This window comes from Malaclemys terrapin, chromosome 3 (genome assembly GCF_027887155.1).
Source record: "Malaclemys terrapin pileata isolate rMalTer1 chromosome 3, rMalTer1.hap1, whole genome shotgun sequence".
Classification (NCBI taxonomy): domain Eukaryota; kingdom Metazoa; phylum Chordata; order Testudines; family Emydidae; genus Malaclemys; species Malaclemys terrapin.
Genome location: NC_071507.1, coordinates 95,908,433 through 95,930,053, shown reverse-complemented (window position 1 = coordinate 95,930,053; position 21,621 = coordinate 95,908,433). Strand labels below are relative to the sequence as shown.

The following is a 21,621-nucleotide window of genomic DNA, read 5'->3' as shown; positions in this document are numbered from 1 at the left end:
GCTTGCAGGATTAGTAGAAGCTGTTTTACACACCCTCCAAACATTGTCTGGATGCCTCTCATTAACTCACCCATGGTCCTGTCTTCACTGAAATGGTGGGGAAAAAGAGTGCTTGCAGAGGGGTCGCCTTCTGGATGCTCCTGCCATCGAAGACCATAGTCACAGACACATCCTTGCTACAGTGGGGTGCCCACATGGACACATTAAAGACACAGGGTTTATGGTCCCCAAGGGAGAAGAGAACGTACATCAATCTCCTAAAACTCAAAATCATACTGGAGGTCTGTGAGTCCTTTCTCCACCTAACAGAAGGGCAGTCCATATAAATCATGATCAACAACACGACCACCATGTTTTATATCAACAAACAAGGTGGAGACAGGCCTTCCCCGCTCTGCCAGGAAGCCATCACGCTTTGGAACTGGTGCATCAAACATACAGTTATTGCTGGTGTGGAGGTATACTTACCTGGACTGCAGAATATGCTTGTGGGCAATCTCAACAGATACTTCCTCCCAGATTGTGAATGGGAGATCAAAGACAAGATTCTGGTGGACATCTTCATGGACTGGGGCAATCCCAAAATGGACCTGTTTGCCACTCAATACAACAAGTGCCTGAGATTCTGCTCAAGGGGTGGAATGAGACTGGAATCCATCGCAGATGCCTTTGTGTTACTGTGGACAGGAGACCTGATCTATGCTTCCCCCGGCCCCTCTTATTGCCATAGTACTTTGCAAACTGAAACAGGTCTTGGCCAAGCTAATTCTCATAGCTCCAGTGTGGCCCTGACAGTTCTAGTTCATAGACCTACTGAGCCTTTTTTCTGCTCCCAGACCTGCTGTCTCAGAACAAGTGATAGACCCAACACCTGAATTTTACATCCTTGCAGCTCACAGCAAGGGTGGCTGTTGTCAATAGAGCTGGCCTGCACCTCTCTAGTTAGAGAAGTTCTAATAAGCAGCAGAAAATAATCAACAAGAAAAACCTACCTGCCAAAATGGATGACGTTTTTCACTGGTGCCACCAAAAATCAGTGGTACCACATCATTCCTTGATCCCTCAAATCCTCGACTACTTACCCAGACTAAAATGCAAGAACCCGTCCCTCAGTTCAGTCAGGCATCACCTACTGGTCATCTCAGCTCATCTTCCACCAGTGGAGGACCATACCATTTTTTCCTCAATCTGTTAGTAATTAGGTTCCTGAAGGCCCTAATTAAGGTATTCCCACCAATCAAGGAACCTAGATCCTCATGGATCTTAAAAGTGGTACTCTCAGCCTTCAGGGATCTACTCTTCAAACCTATGGCCTTTTCTTCTTTTCTACACCTTTCTATGAAAATTGCATTTTTAATCACTATAACTTCTGCCAGCCCAGTACAGGAGATTCAGGCACTGATGGCTGACCCACCCTATATAGTGCTCCACCCAGACAAGGTGGAGCATACACCCTAAATTTCTCCCCAGAATAGTGAGAGACTTCCACTAGAACCAAAAAGTACACTTACCAGTATTTCCCCCAAAACCTCATGCATCCAAATCTGGGGTGATGTTGCACACTCTAGACCAGTGGTTCTCAGCCTTTTTGGGTTCAGCCCCCATTTGTAAACTTTGATGGCTTCTTGTGACCAGTAATTAGCTTTAGTGCAAAAAAAAAAAAAATCTGGTTTAGTAAATATATTGTGGGTAAGAAATACAATATACACATTAATGTAGTAAATACTAAATAATTATACCTGGCATTCCATAGTGGCAACTCATGTGGCTCCTATTTCATGGGACAGGGTGAGCTCGGCTCCTCACTCCAGGCAGTGTGACCTTTGAGGTTGCAGCACTGCTCAGATTTAGCCTGTGGGCTTGCTGGGCCAAATTTGGGAGAGTGATGTAGCGACTTTGTGCAGAGGGTCACAGCACCACTCACTGAAATTTGGCCTGGAGGAGCAGCCGGACCAAACCTGAACAGCACTGCAATCCTGTGCACCAGCTAAGAACTCCTGGAGCAGGGAGTTGAGCACAGCCAGTCTTGCAGGACCACTGCAGGGTGAAACCGCCCAGGGCCTTCCTTCCCCCCCGGGGGTACACTCTCCTCTCTGGGCTTCCTATGTGAACGTGTGCCACATTCTGGCACCCTAGTTCTGGGTCACAACCCAGGGATTGAAAAACCCTGCTCTACACGTCAGGAGAGCACTGGCCTACTATTTAAACATAAGTATTTAGAAAATCACTAAGACTTCATGTTAACCTCCATCACAGAGAGGTCAAAAGGTTCTGCAAGTTCATCCCAGATACCATAAAACTGAATTTCTGATGGTATTAAAACATGCCGCGAAGTGGCCATGGTAGATCCACCATCCATCAGGGCTCACTCCACTAGAGTGCAAGTTGTACCAGTAGCATCACTGTGAAGTCTACCATTATCAAACACAGTGGAACCTCAGCGTTCCGAACATCAGAGTTGTGGACTGACCAGTCAACCACACACCTCATTTGGAACCAGAAGTATGTGGGCAGCAGCAGAGACAAATTAAAAAAAAGCAAATACAGTACAGTGCTGTGTTAAACGTAAACTACTTCAAAAAAAAAAAAAAAGGGGGGGAAAGCTTAAAATGTTTTTTGACAAGGTAAGGAACCTGTTTCTGTGCTTGTTTTCATTTTAATTAAGATGGTTAAAAGCAGCATTTTGCTTCTGCATAGTAAAGTTTCAAAGCTACATTAAATCAATGTTCAGTTGTAAACTTGAAAGAACCACCATAATGTGTTTTTCAGAGTTATGAACAACCTCCATTCCCGAGGTTCATAACTCTGAGGTTCTACTTAGGGTAACCAGATAGCAAGTGTGAAAAATTGGGACGGGGTGGAGGGGTAATAGGCGCATATATAAGACAAAGTCCAGAGTATCGGGACTGTCCCTATAAAATCAGGACATCTGGTTACCCTAGTTCTACTGCATTTGTAAAGCAGCCACTTGGGCATCAATGTACACGTTCCCAAGACACTACATCCTGACTGAGGCCTCCAAGCCCCAAAGGAGTTCTTCACTCTCTGTTTAAATAATTCCCACCTCCTTAGCACAGTTACTGCTTGGGAGTCACCAGCAGTGGTATATGGATATGGACAATCACCTGAAGGAGAATGGGAAGTTCTTTACTGAAGGAGAATGGGAAGTTCTTTGAGATGTATTGTTCATATGCACATTCCCACCCTTCCATCCCCTCTACTGTGGAGTCCCTATTTGGGGGTTCTGCGGTGAGAAGGAACCAAGTGGTAGCTGGTGTGTGAGGTCTCAGGAGCATGAAGGCTCCGGGGTGCATGTGTGTTGCACGAGTACTGCTGGACCAAAAGACTCCAGTCTCAGGTTCATGAGTTGTATGTGCACCATCAGTGGAATGTGATTATGGACCACACATCTTGAAGAAGTCCAGTTACTTTAACTGAAAAGTAACTTCCCCTTCTGTGCAGAATTGAAGGCGAAAGTCTCTGGCTTTATGTGAATTTTCTGTTCTCTTGGGGCTTTGAGTAAAGGTTGTCCATCAGAAATTAACTCTTTGGTTGAATTTTTTTTTAAAGTGTCCTCTTAAATATGCATAATTGGTGATGTGGAACCAATAGTTCATCCAGTGTGTTTAAAAATATAGTAATTGTTTTATTAATTTCAATTACAAAAATTATGCTATTTATTAAAATACAGAACATGATTTTAATACATGGTATTTTTCCAAGGGTGTGTATGGGGAGTGCTTCTGGAGTTTCCTTCCTTTCCAACCCATGCGTTACTCCTCAATAGGACAACTACCAAACAAACTACATCATAGAATCATCTTGCTGGCATGGACTGAAGAGAGATCTTCAGAGCCCATCATCAGAGGGGCATCATTTGATAAGGCTATGAGGTGCTTGCTTTCTTAGGGGCAGAATGTGCTGCATCTAACAGTGCTCCCTGCCCCTGTTGGCCCATAGTATATGCATTAAACCACATTTAACTTGAAGGTGAAGGTTGTGCTAGAATAGGTAGGCCCAAGCAAGGAGCTTGAGATAATTTTGCCTTTTGCTTTAGAAAATACTGTTTCTAAATATTCCTCCTGATGTGTGTTTGTTTTGGCTGATTAGCAAATATTTGGATGAGTGTGAAGAAAGCAAGAATCAAGCTTCTAAGATCAGCTGGAAGCATGGTGAATTCTTAACACAGCTTTCTGGATTCCTGGACGTAGACATCAGAGGAAAAGAGGAACCACACAAACATTTAATTTCAAAGGTGTTTATGTGCAGTTATTTTTGCCTACATACTGAAGAGACTTGTTAAATATTTAACTGCATTGTATTGCTCTAATAGATATTAATGTAGAAGGGTGCACTGTCTTTGAAATATTTGGTTTGATGTAGAAAATTTAATACAGCAATTTTCTTTTATAATAGAAAAATAGAACACTTGTTTAAACAACTTAAATGTTAAAGGTCAGAATTTTGTTGTCAAATAAGGATATACAGAGCATATTACCATAAAAATAGTGTTTACAAATATTGGCCTGGTTTTCAGAGGAGCTGATCTTCCACAGCTCTCATTGAACTCAGGGAGGCCTTATGTATGTTCCTATAATATTAACTTACAATTACGATTGCTAAGTACAAATCAAGAAAATACATACAATTAAATGCTTGTCTAAAAATATTAAAAACTATAAAATTCCACTATGACAATTCTGGCACTACTCTTAACACTCATTTAATGCAGTCATGCTATTAAACAGAAACATTCTCAGTGACACACACTGAAACAACCTTAATTCTGAACCTGTACCAAAACACTCACAATTACTACAAGGTACAATTGAATCTTCATTCATTCATTATGCATAGTTCTGAGAGAATGCTATACAAAATCTTTAATACCTTTCTCTTCCAGCATTTCCCAAAATTTTGAAAGCTGAGCTCCCATTCAGGAAAATGAAATCAATGGCACCCTCTACCCGCCTTTAATACATCTTTTGCACTCTCTGGCTAGTCTTTCACCTCTACTTCTCTTCTAAGGGGCACACTGAAAGCAGTGTGTATTAGAACAGAGTATTTGTTCTGGATTTTTTCCCCCCCTTATCTATGTCTTTTCTCTCAGCAACGACTAGAGTTAAAGACAGAATAGGAGCACCTTCACCTTTAGTCATCATTCAAGTAGGACACAAGGGGCTATATAATTCTGTATTTTTCTGCTCTTTTTGAAATGTCATGAGATATTCCCCACCCCAGATTTGTAGGATTCCCACAATGGCAGTCAGGGCCAAGGGACAGAGCAGTGGCAAACCTGAAGCTGGGAGTAGCAGAGACGTTTGTAGTCAGGTCCAGGCCAGTGTCAGAGTCTAAGTCAGGTTTCAAGGTTCAAATCAAGCTGAGATCGAGCAGGAAAGGTCATGGCAGCTACAGAGCAGCTAGTTGCCTGGAGGCTTCCTGGAATGCTCCTTGGGTTTATATAGGGGAGTGAGCCAATCAGGAGCCATGGGGCTGCTGTCTGTCAGACTCTTGAGGTGGAACTTCCTATGGTCTGTGTCCACAGTGGGTCATGGGAAATGGAGTGCAAGTTGGTTACAGCTGCTGCTGGGTGGCAGACTGGAGCTGCCAGCTACTTGGTAGTTTTACAGGCTTGGGTTCTAGACCTGTGGGGCTTTACACTTCTTGGAGTTACTGCAGCATTACCTCAACAGATCAAGCGCATGCTTGGGGCTTGTCTTTCCCTGAATTCTGGCTGCTGCTCAAAAGAGCTCCCCAAATCCTTTTTGTTAGGAGATAGCCTTATTCTCTCATATGGTCAAGAAGAGTCTGCTGCCAAATCACATGGCTCCCTATGACTCAGAATATTTCAAATGTAAAATCACTTCTCAATGTCCTGTGCTGGTTTCCCATTCCAAAGGCTTGCTAGCCATAAATCTTATGGAAAAGCTGTCTGCTTCCCACATAAAGATAGTTGTATAATCTATTTTTTTTCTGCCCTGCCTTATCATCAGTGTGGACATGCAGAAATGACAACAGCCCTCCAGATGACATTTGATCTAGTGCTGAGAATTTGTATGTGGATAACTAAACCAAATTAACATTTGCTATGCTAAGGCATACTTTTCTAGTGGTATATTATGGGCTCTTTCTACTTTGTTTATAAGGAAACATTGGAAATAAATAGCAGAACATAGTCATAGATCTGACCCTAAAGGTTTTACAAACAACATTTTTTATGATGATGAGGAACAGAAAATGCATTTAAATGAGTAAAGACAATAGTTAACAGGAAACAGTGTAAGAATTGTAGTAATATGTACTATTTGAATGGTATGTCTGTCTAGGTCAATCAGATGCATAAAGAAAATACAATGCTAAAAGGGCAGATTGCCACTCTTGCAGAGGCTATCAATGTTCATGAGATAGAGTCAAAAGCTAGCAGAGAAACCATCATGAGGCTTGTTTCGGAAGTCAGCAAAGAGCAGAAAAAGGCCGTAGCCTACTCCCAAGACACGGACAAGCTTAGCAAGGTAAATTATTTTCTAGTGTGCATGTCTGTGTGTTTTAGAGATCTATTTCTAGAAATTAAAAATGCATTTTTCAGTAGAAGAACATGGTGTGAAATGAAAGTAAATGATGGTAAGATTTCAACACATGCTATTACCAACAAGATTTAGTTTGGAAAACTCTTATCAGGCTAGGGTGCTGGTTGAAGATATTTTTTTTATGCTTAGTTTTAAAAAAAGTATTTTTCTGTTATCACCTTCAAGTTCATGAAGTCTCAAGAATATTAGGAGATTAAAATGCTTTTGTTAGAGAACTCTGTTTTAGTGTTGATGTTTCCTATATGCCGATGGAGTGATGTTTTCACTCTCATTCAACAACTGTATCCCCGGTTATTGCCTTCTCAAAGTGGTAGCTGGGCGGATGTTGTGTAAGTCAGCATGAATGTACAGAACTTTTGATTTTACTCTGAGGTAAGAGTCTGATAGATGAGTAGAAATGTATGCTAAGAAATCCATATTTTATTCCTTGAAGTAAGCTTGAGGGAGTTAAAAAAACAAAAAAAAACAAAAAACAAAAAAACAATTATTACAAGTATTTTTCCATAGAGAATCAGGAGTATCCGGAGATGCAATTGGAGCCAGATTTTTTTTTAAATTGCTGTAAAATTTGTTCTTCAGAAATAGAGGGAAATTCATTGAATAGTATTTAACAAAATGTTTTCCTAAAGATTCCATTGAAAGAACTGGTAGTGAAGTATCTTGTCTGTCAGATACCAGATTATTTGTATGGTATAATAAACTCATACTTCATAATCATAAATAGTCATTTGACTTGCACACTGAGAAATCCTGGCTAGCAGCATGACTCCACAGTCCATGATTCAAAATCCACTGAAGTCAATTGGAGTTTTTCATTGAATTCAGTGGGCTTTGGATCCGGCTTATACTATGCACAATTTTTTATGAATACACAGAATATGTGAGATATTGGCATTTTCTTGTCTGCAGTTCCAACATTTGCTATGATTGGCAAGATCATCCTAAAATTATAATTAAAAATGTGTTAAATACATATATTGACCAGATAAACTATATCTATGAAGCTGTTCAGCATTTAATTTTAACATAGAATTTTACTACTCTTTTCAACTTGCATTTGTTTATTTTTTAAGATTTATGCATCAGCTGACTTGTAAATATGACTCTTAAAAAGAAAGTTTTTTTTTAAAAATAAATGGTTTGTTATAACCCATGACACTTAAAATGAGAAAGAGGCACAATAATTATGTTCCTTTTGAATTATTTTATCCAATTTGTCATTTCAGTACTGTGGCCTTTTGAAGCAACTGTATTTGTTTGCAAATTAAAAAAAAAAAAAAACTGAGATCATAACTGGTTAATGCTCACACTTATGTTGACTAGTTGCTGTTGTGCTGCGACCTGCGAAAGGAAATCTACAGACTGATGAAGTAATATTATAATTGGAATAGACCTCCCTTCATTCTTTCCTATAATACCCATAATTTGATTCGCATGATTTCTCTGTTAAGAGGACCTCTTTAGAGTTGAAGAAGGGACATAAAATGAACTATGCCAAGATTTGGTTGACAGTTCTAAAATTAGTTTAGTAATGAGTAATGACAGTATTCACCTAATTAATATGGTTTTGTTTCTTTGTTTATTCTTAAATGTATTTAACACAGGGATTATCACATTGCAACAAACCTGACCAATTAAGTCTGGTATCCTGCCTCCCACAGTATTTGAACCCTGATGCTTCTGGAGAAGGCAAATGACTCCCTGTAAATGTACCCATCTGGTTGTGTAAAGTTGTACCTTGTGGGAAGGGAAATTCCTTCCCATTTTTAGTTGTTACTCAAACAGTGCCCTGAAGTGTGAAGGATTATATTCCTTGCTACATTGTAATCCCAGCTAGTTTGACTGTGGAGTTTATTCTTATTCACATAAATCTCTAATCCTTTTAAAAATCTTATTAAACTGTTTGTCTCACTAATATCCTGGGGCAAAGAGTTTCACAGGCTGATTAAATGAAGCAGAACCATGTTTTTGGTTTTGTATGTGTTAAAATGTTTTCTCTTTCATTGAATGGCTTCTTGTTCTTATTTCACAGCACAGTGTATGCAGCATGGTCCAACTGGCCGCCTCTATACCATTCATTATTTTATATACCCCTGGCACATCTACTGCCTCTATCTCTTTCTCAAACTGATGACTGGATCATCACAAAGAAGAGAAAATTTACTTGGCAAGCGCTGTGAGTTTACACAAGCCGAGGCAAGGGTCATGGCTCTACAACAGTGAGATCCAATGAGATCAATGAGAATATTCCCAGGATCTTGGAGTATTCACAGAGCAGCAGCCCCTATGCATTATTCCCCAGGCTCCAGCATCTCATGGCAACATAGCTCCTTTGGGACCTTTGCTATCATTGTCTTTGTATTCCTGCTGTGTACACTCCTTTTAAGGGACATAGAAGGACTATGCAAGAATTAACTTCCTCAGAAATTTCTAAAGATGATTCTACAGGGATGCTAGATAGGGCAGCTGTCCTGCCTCACCTACCCTGCCATGTCCCCTAAATTTGCAGAGTCCAGACTTATTGGCATATGTGCAACATGCCCAGCCACTTAATGATGTCATCATCAGCCAGGTGGAGAGCTGGTAGCCTGCCGTCAAAATAAGTCAGTGGGCACTCGACAATGATATGTGACATAGTCTGAAGTTGACCATAGCTGCATCACTAGAAAAATCCCATTTAAAGAGATTGGCCGCACAGTGCCCTGTCCTCTTTGAAACTGGGTCAGAGATGAACACAGGTGCCTTGGCAGATCAAAACCTGATGGACAGGTTGCATCAGTGATGAGAGAGTGATTAATGACTGTCCTCATTGACCACTCGTGCCAAGCAGATTCCACCGTCATGTCCTGTGGTGGCATAAATGAACATAAAGAGAATTGTGACAGGCTAGACTAGGCCTAGAGGCCCCCTTCTGGAGGCCTCAGAATCCTACCACACCCCGTTCCAGAGAGGAGCAGAAGAGAAGTCCTCCAAGTGGCCTAGAGTGGCTGCAAGGGAAGCAGCCAATCAGAGGGACTGCAGGAGCAGGCAATCGGGCCAGGAGGGCCATATAAAAAGGAGCAGCAGAGACACTTCTCTGTCAGTTGCTGCCTGGAGCTGGAAGAGGATCGTGTTCCTGGCTGGCTGAAAGAGCAGCAGGACCATGGAAATCTCAGTGTGGGCAGGGACCTGGAGACCTAAGAAGGAGCTCCTGACTGGCTGAGGGGACTGAGCAAGAACTCAGCCCAGAGAGGGCTGCAGGAAGATAATGTCTTAAGGGAGGAAGCCCTGGAGGTATGGCCCAAGGCCAGGGCTGGGAGAAGGTAAAGACTGTATATCAAAAGGGGTCTGTTCCACCTACAGACAGTGTGTGTGATGTGGCTGGAGGGCTGAGTCACTGAAGACTTGCCAAAGAAACCATCGATCATGTGAGGTGCTGATGAAAGGTGGGTGCCAACCCCATTACAGGCATCTAGAAGACAGGTGAGCTGCTGGGTGGTTGAAGAGGTCTGAGTACAGCGGCAGGTCGCTATTCTCATGGATCTTTGCTAGCAGCATGAAAGAGACCTTTTCATGGCAAATATGGGGTGGTGCTATGTTAAGTATTGGTAGCCATGGCAACAGAGTCCTGCTAACAATATGCATAGCTTTGTTAAGCTCTACATCGAGCAACTTCGCGTGAGATGAGTGACACCAGACAGGAGCACAGTACTCTGCTGTTGAATAGCAGAGGGAAAGGGCTGATGATCTAAGCTTCCGGGCGCTCGCATTCCAGGTTGAACTGTCCAATTTTCTGAGCAGGTTGTTTTGAGTGCTGACTTTGACTGCCATCTTCCTCAGTGGTTGCGATACGTTAATGATCTATCCAATGTCACACTGAGGTAAACTGGGTTTGGATCATGCCGCGGGCATTGGCCATTGAGGAAAATGTTTAACTTCTGGTTTGCATTTGCATTATGCAGATGGAATACACCAGAAACAGTCTTAGAAAAGTTCGGCTGCAGGTGCCATTGACTACAATACTCTGCCATGAGATTCACATCTTCATTCAAAATCTTGTCAGTTTTTGAGAAGGACAGCTTGGTGGCTACAGCAGATGTCGTTGGCATAGATGAACTTGCACGAGAGTATAGCTGGCAGGTTGTTGATGTACACAGTGAACAGCATCGGTGAAAGAACTGAGCCTTGAGGGAGGCCATTGATTTGACACTTCCAAGAATTACAGCAGTTGCCCAGGTGTACTGTAAACTGCCTGTGTTGGAGAAAGAGAGCTCTATTAGTTCGAACACCCAATGCGGGTAATTTGAGAGAGTTTAAACAAAAGGACTCTGTGTCAAATTGTGTAATAGGCGGCAGTCAAATCCAAGAAGATGGCTCTTGTTTTTAGATTTTGTCAAAAGCCATTTTCAATAAAGGTGGTCAAGGCCAGGACTTGATCACAGGTCCTGTGTCCTTTCCCAGACTGAGCAATATTCACACACACTGGCAACTGTAGGCTCAAGGGGAAAGGTGGCTAGTTTGATATTGACATTCCTCACCTCCTTTGGACAACGTGATGTGGCCCTACATTGTCCCAGTTTTAAAATTTCTCCTTCTTTGAAAGTCTCCCCATCATGCTTCTAATCTGATTTATTCTTCATCTCTCCACCTCTCTCTCTCTCTCATCTGTGCCTTCTTTGAGATGAGGCAACCAATCAATATTTGAATATTTGCACTTTCCTTATATGCTATTATAACTTTTTTCTCATTTAGCCACGCCCCTATTTTGTGTGGAAATAATTCTGGTATGCTTGTCACTTTTTGTTTTTGTTTTTTAAAACCACTGAGGCCCTATTATTCAGATATCTTCATGGAGTGTGCTGAGATGTTGCCTTGATCTTTTCCTATATCACTAATTTAGACCCCGTCAGTATATGCAAGTAGTTTTAAATTTTACACCATTTCTTCTAGTGTGGATTACCAGCACTTGTCTGTGTTAAATTTCATCCACCACTGAGTTTCCCAGTCACCGTTTTTTCTTAATGAAAGTCATCACAATCTAAGCAATGTATTTATAGATCTAAGTAATTTTGTGTCATCTTCAAATCTTACTTCCCCATTCACTATACCATGAAGGTAGTTGATTCTAAATGCATATGGGAGTCCTATTTGCCTCACTAAGTATTCTGTCTGTGAAGGACTTGCAAGATTGGGCCCATAATGAACAACTTTGGCCCTAATGCTACTAGTTCCTGCACCTCTCTGCTACTCACCTCTCCATGCTGAAAATTAGCCATTTAGTCCCCAGTCCTTATTTTTGGGCTGGATTAAGCCTGGTTTTATGTTTTTTGTATTTTAGGATCTGGACAGTGCTTTAACAGCCAAACAGAGTCTAGAGAAGGAGATCAGAAGCCTCCAAGATCAGCTGGCTGCTAGCCAGAGGGCTTGGGAAGCCTCAAAGCAGGAATTGCACCACCTGAAGAGATGTTCCAGTGAGATGGATGGGAGTCTGAAAAGCAGCATAGACGAGGCCAGGACTGCTCAGAGTCTGCTGAGTGCTTTTAAAGAGCAAGTTGCTACCCTTCTTAGCAACAGTTCTGTAATAGTTAAACCCTCTGAGGAGGCTATTATGGAGCGAGTTCGAGAACTTGGCCACAGGGAAGAGAGCAAAAAGATAGTAAGTGGATTGCTTCTGTACCTATTCAATCTGCTTGATTTTTGTATGGCTCCTTTTCCATATTAGCTATAATTCCAGACTCTGCATGTATGTGTTGCATTTATGATAGAATCCTAACTATAGTGGTCCTATAATATTTTTTCACAGGACTCCTGCCTCATTCAGTATGCAAATTGGACAGGCCTGGGCCCAGAACAACTTTGGATCATTCACTGAAGTTATAGAGTTTGTTATGAAGCTGATGTAGTCAGGAAGTCAGACAGGAGTCCTCAGGGAGGGGAAATGATTCTCTTGTGTTTAAGACACTGAACTGGGTCTCACTTTGGTGTGACTTTGGGTAAATTACTTGATCTGTTCCTCAGTTCCCCCATCTGTAAAATGGAGTGCTCACAGGGTTATTCTGAAAGTAAATTCAGTAACATTAGGTGATCAGAGACGCCTGTGAGTGGCATCATAGGAAAGTCTAAGAATGAAGGAAACTTTCTTCTCTGAGCAGAGTTTTGATGTTGTGCAGTGTATGAGGCACAGGACCACACATTAAACAATGAAGAAAAAAATGAACTTTAAACATCTGCCTCCTTCACTGATCAGTCCATCGTGCACAGTGAATAAGTCATGGTTTCTGTGAGGGGAAAAAATAAGAAGTGATCATATAATTAAAGACTGAAGGCCAGATCCTAGTCCCCCTCACGTGGCATCTGTACTCTGACAGCCCTTGCAGCACCCTGGTGAGGGAGTGGCTGTTATGTTCATCACTACAGCTGTTTTGAACTGTGAAACACTTCATTGAGAGACATGGGGAGGCTGTTGTAAGAACAGTCTTAAGGGAGGCACCAGCTCCTGGAGCTGGCAGAATTGAGGAGGCACCAAGGTAGCTTTAGAGCTCCTCCTCCAGGGATGCTCCTGAGAGGTGCAGCACAAAATCTAGCCCTAATAATTGACAGCCCTAGTTTTGGCATTTCCTTACATTTGCTTGCTTCACTTTGTAGCCTTAATGTTCATTTAATACAGCTGTTTTGTATAGAACTTCCTAGCTTTTTTAGAAAAAAGGAAGAAGGAATTGATGGAAATGAATTCCATCATGTGCAAGTATTTGCTGGATGCTAGTAGAACATTGTGGACTGCACAATATGTGCAAGGAATGAGATAGCAGCCTTTGGTGTTCCTATTTATGCATCGTAATTTGGAAGAGACTATAGCCTTCTTCAGAATTCTGTCTTCTCTTCCATCTGCACCTTTATTATTTGAGCCCCGATTCCTTTTCACAATACCATATTCCACAAAGCACCTACATATTTAAAACTGAAACCCCACTCAATTTTCTAACACATGCATATGCACAGATCAGGTGGAATATATCTATTCCATGGAAATTATGAATCTATTTATGTGGGCATTGCCAATGGAACACTGGCAGATTGTTTTTTGTTAAATGTTAAAACAAATGTGCATATGTGAAGTACATGATTGTTAAACCCTTATAACTTTGCACATCAAAAACTATTTTCATTGGACCACTGGAAAGCATCTCCTAGGGTCTACATCTTTGCCAAATTTCAGGTTTCCGACACCTCCCACTGAGGCACTAGAACTTTTTTTAATTACAAAATTTTGTTTTCACTCTCTCTGACTGTGTCACTGTAACTGGTATGCTTTAAAATTCCAGATCTTCTGAGAATTTCTTGTATGAAATAATATTTTGTGCATTTACTGACTGCTTGCCATCTTTTTATACAATACACTTGATTGGAATGTTTAATTGGGAACAGATTTAAGCCCAGTGATGATTAAGAGCAATGTCTGCAGTTTAATAGGGATGTCTTCTGGTGATTTATGTCTTTTATATGACTCAGTCTCATGCTGGATCTGTCCATTTAGTTCTCTAGCCATGTTCAGTCCCTTTGTAGCTGTAGTATATAGTACATGCAGAAATTGTAGGAATTGCTTCACCACTGGCTCTTTCTGGCTGTTACTTTCTTCCTTCATGCCAAGTATTCATACTGGGCTGCCATGCTGGTCATCTCACATCTTGAGTGAGAGGAGTCGTCCTTTATTTTCTGGGGAAAGAGGAAAAAACATTTGAGCATATTTGCCATGGTATTTTGGTATAATATGCTAAAGGAAAAAATCAGTAACTAAGCTACGGTAGACACCAATTTTAAATCTTTGTTGTCATAGATTTAGACCCAACATTTTGATTGTGTTTTTTAAGACTAAGACAGTTAAGTGTATACAAAACCTAATGGAAATAGGTATATTTTAATTGATTTTTTTAAAACAAAGTAAAACTGATTAGTCTAGTTTCACTTTTCAAGTAAAGAGAGAGGCAAAAAACCAGCATTAATAGTGAAAGCAATTTCAATAATTGTGTTAGTAACACAGGTGAAGACATTAATTTAAAAATTGTGTGTGTGTACGTGCCCAATAATGACTTGGATAATGGAGCGGAGACAATGCTTGTAAAATTTCTGGATGACATCAAGATGGAACAGAGTTGCAAACACTCTGGCAGACAGGGTTAGAATTCAAAATGAATGTGACAAATTGGAGAATTGGTTTTAATTCAACAAGATGAAATTCAATAAAGACAAGTGCAAAGGACTACATATAGGAAGGAAAATCCAATGCACAAATGGCGAATATCTGTCTAAGTGTTAATACTGCTGAAAAGGATCTCAGGGTTGTAGTGGATCACAAGTTGAATGAGTCAACAATGCAATGCAGTTGTGAAAAAGGCTAATATTCTGGGGTGTATTAACAGGAGGGTTGTATACCAGACATGGGTGGAAATTGTCCCACTCTATTTGATGCTGGAAAGGCCTCAGCTGGAGTACTGGGTCTGGGTGCAACACTTTAGGAAAGATGTAGAGAAATTGGAGAGAGTTCAGAGGAGAGCAACAAAAATGATAAGATTTAGAAAAGCTGACCTATGAGGAAGGGTTAAAAAATTGGGCATGGTTTAATCAGTGAGAAAAGACTGAAGGGGGACCTAATAAGCCTTCAAACATGTGAAGGGCTGTTGTAAAGAGAATTGTGATCAATTGTTCTCCATGTCCACTGAAGGTAGGCCAAGAAGTAATGAGCTTAATTTGCAGCAAGCGGGAGTTAGGCTAGATATTAAGAAAAACTTTCTAACTGTAAGGGTTGTTAAGGTCTGTGTGGGGTGTAGGGGCTCCCTTAATCCTCCCCTCCCCCAGCCAGGTCCCACTCTGTCATTTACTCTCTCTCTCTCTCTCTCTCTCTTCCCCAAATTGGCAGCACCTGGGGGAGCTCTCTGAGGCAAACACGCACCAGCAAAGGATTGTCTTATCCTCCTCTTCTCCCCTTGCAAGAGAAGAGGATCTGGCTGAAAAGATGGCCAGTCTCTCAGGCAGTCTCTTGGGATTTAGCCTTATGGGCCTAGTCTGTCAGTCTATTGCTCCTTTGTGGGGTTTACCTTTTGCCTCTCCTTCTGGGGTGTACTGCTTTGCTGCCAGTCAGGCCAGCTTTGTGAGCGGTGCGTGAGGTGGCTGTCTCCTCCTCGGCTGGACCACCTCCGTTACCAGCAGTCTCTGGGACAGAGCAGCCTTCTTCCTATTCACCGCCCCTTTCTGCTGTAAGTTTTCTTCTTTTAAGCTCTTCTCCCTCCAGGCTGAACAAACCTTGCAAGTGTGCCTTGCTAGCGCTGAAGAGGCCAGGAAGAGTTTGTTAGTCTCTTCTGTACCAGAATGAGGGTGTGTCCCATCACACTCTGGAATAGGCTTAATGCCTATGATTGGAGATTTTAAACAACAAGTTGGACAAACCTCTGTCAGGGATGGCCTAGGTTTACTAGGTTCTGCCTCAGTGCAGGGGTCTGGACTTGATGACTTCTTGAGGCCTCTTCCAGCCCTACATTTCTAGGATTCTGTGTTCAAAAATGGGCACCTTAAGGTAAAGGTTCTTGCTCTTCAGAAGTGCTGAGCACTCAGCAACTCCCATTGAAAATCAGGCCAGAATTTAATAGGAACTGTTGGGTACTCATACCTCTAAAAAGTAGGCCTCTTATTAGGCCATTTATTTAGATCTAGGAGCCTTAATTTGGGCTCCAATTTTAAAAAATCTTGTCTTTATATTTAATCTTGCTAGCATCCATTTAACCACACTCATACCAGTAAAATATGTATTGTGCTTTCTGGTTTGGACAGCTGATCGTTGTAACAGAGCAGTTGATGTGCAAATGCTTGCTTTTACTGACTTGCTTGTATAATCAGATTGTGCATCGAATGGGAGTAACTTCAAATCTAACAAAAGATTAAATAATTTTCTACTGGAAGAGGATGTTATGTGAGCTCGATCCCTTTGATGGAAAACATTCCATAGAGAAGAAGGAAAACTTTTTCCTTCAGAAATCCATGACCTGGGTCCTGTGTGTGCTATGTCATCTCCTCTCCAAGAAGCCTCACAAAAGATGCAGAGAGCTTTGCATTGTCCATGTAGATGTAGACCAGGGATTCACAGGAAGCTGCAGACCAAACTCACAGATCCCTGACTGGACAGTGGTGTAGAAGTTCCTCCATGCTCTATTTAGGCACTCTCCCTTTATGGCCGCATGGCTAGTTCACAGGCCATAATGAATTTGCTTCCCTGACTTGTTCTTAAAAGATCAATGTGTGGAATTTCTCTTGAGGATTCGAGAGTTCAGTTTTAATTGAACCTTAAGGGTAAGGTTTTTTCATTTAATATTGTTACAAAGATAGTTTTGAATTAAATCTGAGTCTTTCTGATGTCAAATGTATCCGGTGTCTCTTATCTTAATTAATCTTATTTCTGCTGTGTGACTTTGCAGCCCTGACCAGATAGGATCTTTCCCAAAACATGCCTTGTGTTTGGATTGTTAGCAAGTTGAACAAAAAACTCTCTATATGACAGTGGAGGTGTGGGTACTTAAAGATACTGAGTCTGCCTCTGATCTTGTTTGTACCTACATAACTTAGGTGACTGGGACTTTACAGTGCATCTGTTTTATACCAGTTTAAGTGAGATCAGAAGCAGACCCAGTATTGCTTAAATGTTTGTATGTATTGGGAAACATAAAGTGGCATTGTTTATTTAGCATAAGCTGTCATCTGAAAAGGAATGCATTTCATTTTAGTGGAAAACAAGTTAAAAGTTAATTACTGTTCAGGGGAGGTGAGGAAATGGTACATTATAATGATCTTAGCAGAAGGCCATAAAATGAAGGTATCACCCCCCCCCCCACACACCTCGCTGAACATGTGAGTGAGCTTTCTTCTAGACGGCTGAAATGGACAGTTATAGGTTGAGGGAGAGCAAGGACTTTTTCTGCTGTGCTGTATAGATCATATTTCAGTACTCTGTACCCTGAGCTTTGTTCTCACTAAGCATTGCTTTCTGTAGTGTCAAAGAGTTTATTTCCAGATACGTTTTATTTTCTGATGTTCTTTCCATTTTCTGATGTGACAATACAATCAACTTAAATTCAAAGTAACCTGAACTGGGTCTTGGATATTGTTAGTTTGGGACAATCACTTGTGGCTACCTAGAAGATCAACTAACTCTGACATTGAAAACCGGAATCTTAAGGATGAGACAGCTCAAGTACAAAGTCAAGGAATAAAGAAACGGCTCTCCCCTTCCCATAAACATTGCTGCAAGGAGGCAGGCTTGGCCAGTTTGGGTATTGGGAGAACAAAACGGCCTAAAGGGTATACATACAGTGGTATTTGAGATTCATGGTGGAAAACTATGGCTCTACACACTGAAAAAGTGACCCACGGTTAGACTGTCCAAAGCTGCAGGTAAAGGTTATTGAAGGGCTTTTTTTAAAGGAAGAGTAGTTTTCAATATAAACTACCACTAAGGTTGCTTAACAGTTGCTTTATTTTGATAGCCATGGCAAAAGAGAATGATTTCTCCATTGCAGTATATTGTTTTTTCAAAGATACCACAAAAGGCAAATTCATTTAAGATGTTTTAAAGGTAAGAACTGTAGTATCACTCGCGTGTATGTATGTGTGTATATTTCCAACACAAAATGAAGTTAATTTTGGAAGTACATATGAGATGTTTAGGGTAAAACAATTATAGGGGCATAATTATCCTCAAAATAAGTGGTATAAACCCAGGAAATTCAGAGTTAAAGTTGAATTTAAGAAATCCGAACATGAAGGTATAGAGATGTACTTTTCCTTAACCAAACTTAACTCTGCCCTATAGTAACATCATGCAGTAACTAGACAATTGTAATTAATGCATAATAGTTGTTGAAGTTCCATGTTCAATTAAACTGTTTTTTAAAGACACATTAGATTTTTTTTTTAATCCCCACCTAGATTACACACTGAATAAAAAGATGTGTTTTAACTTGGATTAGCTAACCTACATTCGCTAACTTGGGTTCAAATAACAGTGAAGACACAACAACTTGGCTTTTTACCTGGGTTAGCTGCTCAAGTTGAAGCCTCTAGGGCAGCTCAGGGTTGAACTTGAGCTGCTGAACCAAGTTAAAAGCTGTGTTGCCGTGTTGTTTCAACCCAAATACCTCCAACAGGGTTAGCTAATCTGAGTTAAGACCACACCTTTTTACAGAGGCAACATGTAAATGTTGATAGTGTGGGTTGGCACAATTTAAGGTTCGGAGGGGAGGGGGTGTTTGACCACCCCACATGTCGCCTCTCAGTGTAGACATACCTTTTAGTGTCACTACAAGGCAGAATTAAGGTTGTTTGGATGCCATGACTGGGCACTGTTGCTTTAAATGCAAAACTCATGTCGGCCTTAACTATGGAGCTACAACCTGTGCCTCCATAGTATTTTTATTTCATCCTTAAAATAATAAAGGGGAGAGAAGAGCAAATCTTCCCTTCTCCTTTCTTTGCCTTCTGCCCCTGTATTTTTGTTACTTTATCATTTTCTAAAAAAAAAAAAAAAACAAACATGGGGAGGATTTTTAGCTATATATCAATTACCACTGAACTTAGTAAATACAAAGATACAAAAAAAAAAAAAATCAAACGTGCATGCTGAGGAAACTTTATTATTTGGCAACTATGTGTCACAGGTATGGGGGACAAGAAGTTATTCTGTCTGTCTTATCCTAAAGTGAAGCGCTCTAATAAAGAAGTATGGACTGCTTCTCTCAGGAGAGTTTCTTTATGAAGGTCAGACCTTGAAATAACTATGTGAGAAAGGACTTGAGCATGCTCTGAAAGGAATCATTCCCAAGAGAGTGTAGGTTGTTTTTAGTCTAGTTTTGCTTACACTTTCTACATTCATGAGTAAGTGCAATTGTTTTTCAAATCTTAATGTACGGCCCCAATCCTACAAAGTTTTATGCCTGTGCTGACCTTTTAGCCTGGGCAGGGTCCTACTGGAACTCTGTACCAACTAGTCCCTTTCTAGGATTAGAATCAAAAAGTTTAAGATGGAGTGTATATACTTTGCACTCAGATGGTCAGTGAAGAGATTAAATGCCTTCAATGAGGTGACGGAAGAGAGGCCTTTTTTAGAGCTTTAATTGCCTACACATTAGCCTATCCTATTACCTGGATGACTTCTCAGCATTCCAGTCAGCTTATAATAGATAATAAATGTGTCTGGCTAAAAATTGCTACAGACCTTTCTGCAGTTGGGTATTTAACCCAGTGAAATGGGAGAATGCCTGGCATTTATTTGCATCTGTTGACAAGCGTAATTTAATCTGTAGAAAGCCCAGAGGTATGCCTTTTTAAAAAAAAATCAACACAAAAAATGACAAGTGCCCAATAATATAAAGTCTGTTGTGGGAAAGAGATGTTGCTATTAATTATTGTTCTACAGCAGTTAAAATTTAAAATCGCAATCATTTTAAAGCTACTAGATCAGGTCTTGAGTGCCCTATGTGTCGTCAGGGTTCAGATATTTTTTCCTAATCTGGACCACACCTATAGTCATATTACAGGCAAAAGTACTATTAAACGCCACAGTTCTTTCCCCAGTGTGATGACTGCAGAATCAGCTCCTTCTATCTGATGATTCTAATGCTGGTCTACATTTAAAAATTAGATTGACCCAGCTATGTGGCTAAGGGATGTGAAGAATTCTTTCATCAGCCTAGCTACCACCTCTCAGAGAGGTGGATTAACTACCTCCGTGGAAAAACCCCTTCCATCTACGTAGGAAGCATCTACTCAGGGCACTGTGGTGGCACAGCTGCAGTGCCATAGCTGTGCTGCTATAGCAGCCATAGGGTAGACATGCTCGAAGAATAAAAGGTCATCTTCAGACATAGTACATACTTTTGCAGTTATGGGACTGACCTGATCCAAAGCCCATTGAAGCCCGGGAATGTCTGTTGATTTAATATCAGAGGGGTAGCCGTGTTAGTCTGAATCTGTAAAAAGCAACAGAGGGTCCTGTGGCACCTTTGAGACTAACAGAAGTATTGGGAGCATAAGCTTTCGTGGGTAAGAACCTCACTTCTTCAGATGCAAGAATTGTGAGGTTCTTACCCACGAAAGCTTATGCTCCCAATACTTCTGTTAGTCTCAAAGGTGCCACAGGACCCTCTGTTGCTTTTTGTTGATTTAATGGGTTTTGAATCAAGACCTAATGCTTTTCCCATTGAAATAAATGGCAACATTTGAGTGGCAGCATCATTAGATGCATATTTCACTGACTGAGGCTTGGTCTACACTAAAAAGTTAGGTCGACCTAGCCACATTGCTCAGTGGTGTGTAAAATCCACACCCATGAGTGATGTAGCGAAGCAGAGCTAACCGTCTATGTAGACAGCATGAGGTCAAAGGAAGAATGCTTTTGTTGACCTAGCTACTGCCTCTCTGGGAAGTAGATTACCTACACCACCGAGAGAACCCTTCCCATCGGTATAGGTAGTGTCTACACTGAAGCATTACAGCAGTGTCGCTGTAGCATTTCCAGTGTAGGCAAGCCCTCAGGTGAATTCACACCTCTTACTCTGCCACCCCAAAGGATCTCTGTTCTGCAGAATTAGTGTAGCTTTATTGTGCATGGGAGTGTGTGTGTGTGTCTTGCAGAACCCTGCTGTGTGCAAGCAGCCTCCTGGATGGCATTGTACAGGAGAAAAAGAGGCTGGGGCTGGGTTGATCTGAAGCTGCGTGCATTTCTTCTGTTCTCTGCCAAAGGTGAACCAGATAAATCAGCTGCAGAGCTTCTGTAGCCTGGTGGAGGAGTCTTCCTCCCCTGACACCAGTTTCTCCTCCGATCTAATGAGGGCTAGAGTTGGCCTTTAGTGACATACAATAGAAAATAATTTTGTCGATTTTTTTTTTTTCTCTTTGGGTTGTATTTTGTTGTTGGTGGGTCATTCCGCTCAGTGTGCAATCAATAATATTTCCCTAAAGCCTTTTTGGTCCTGGTTCAATTATGCCATTTTATTTAACACTAACCCAAGGCTGC

General features: G+C 41.1%; 1 protein-coding gene across 3 annotated transcripts in view; it reads left to right on the top strand.

Moving 5' to 3' along the window:
* Nucleotides 1-21,621, top strand: part of CCDC170 (coiled-coil domain containing 170) — a 72,098-nt gene that overhangs the window by 19,114 nt on the left and 31,363 nt on the right. For all 3 annotated transcript variants that reach the window (XM_054024049.1, XM_054024048.1, XM_054024050.1), the window contains exons 6-8: nt 4,111-4,255; nt 6,327-6,512; nt 11,905-12,222. In XM_054024049.1, coding sequence (XP_053880024.1) covers nt 4,111-4,255; nt 6,327-6,512; nt 11,905-12,222 — 649 coding nt within the window. The remainder of the gene's footprint in view (nt 1-4,110; nt 4,256-6,326; nt 6,513-11,904; nt 12,223-21,621) is intronic.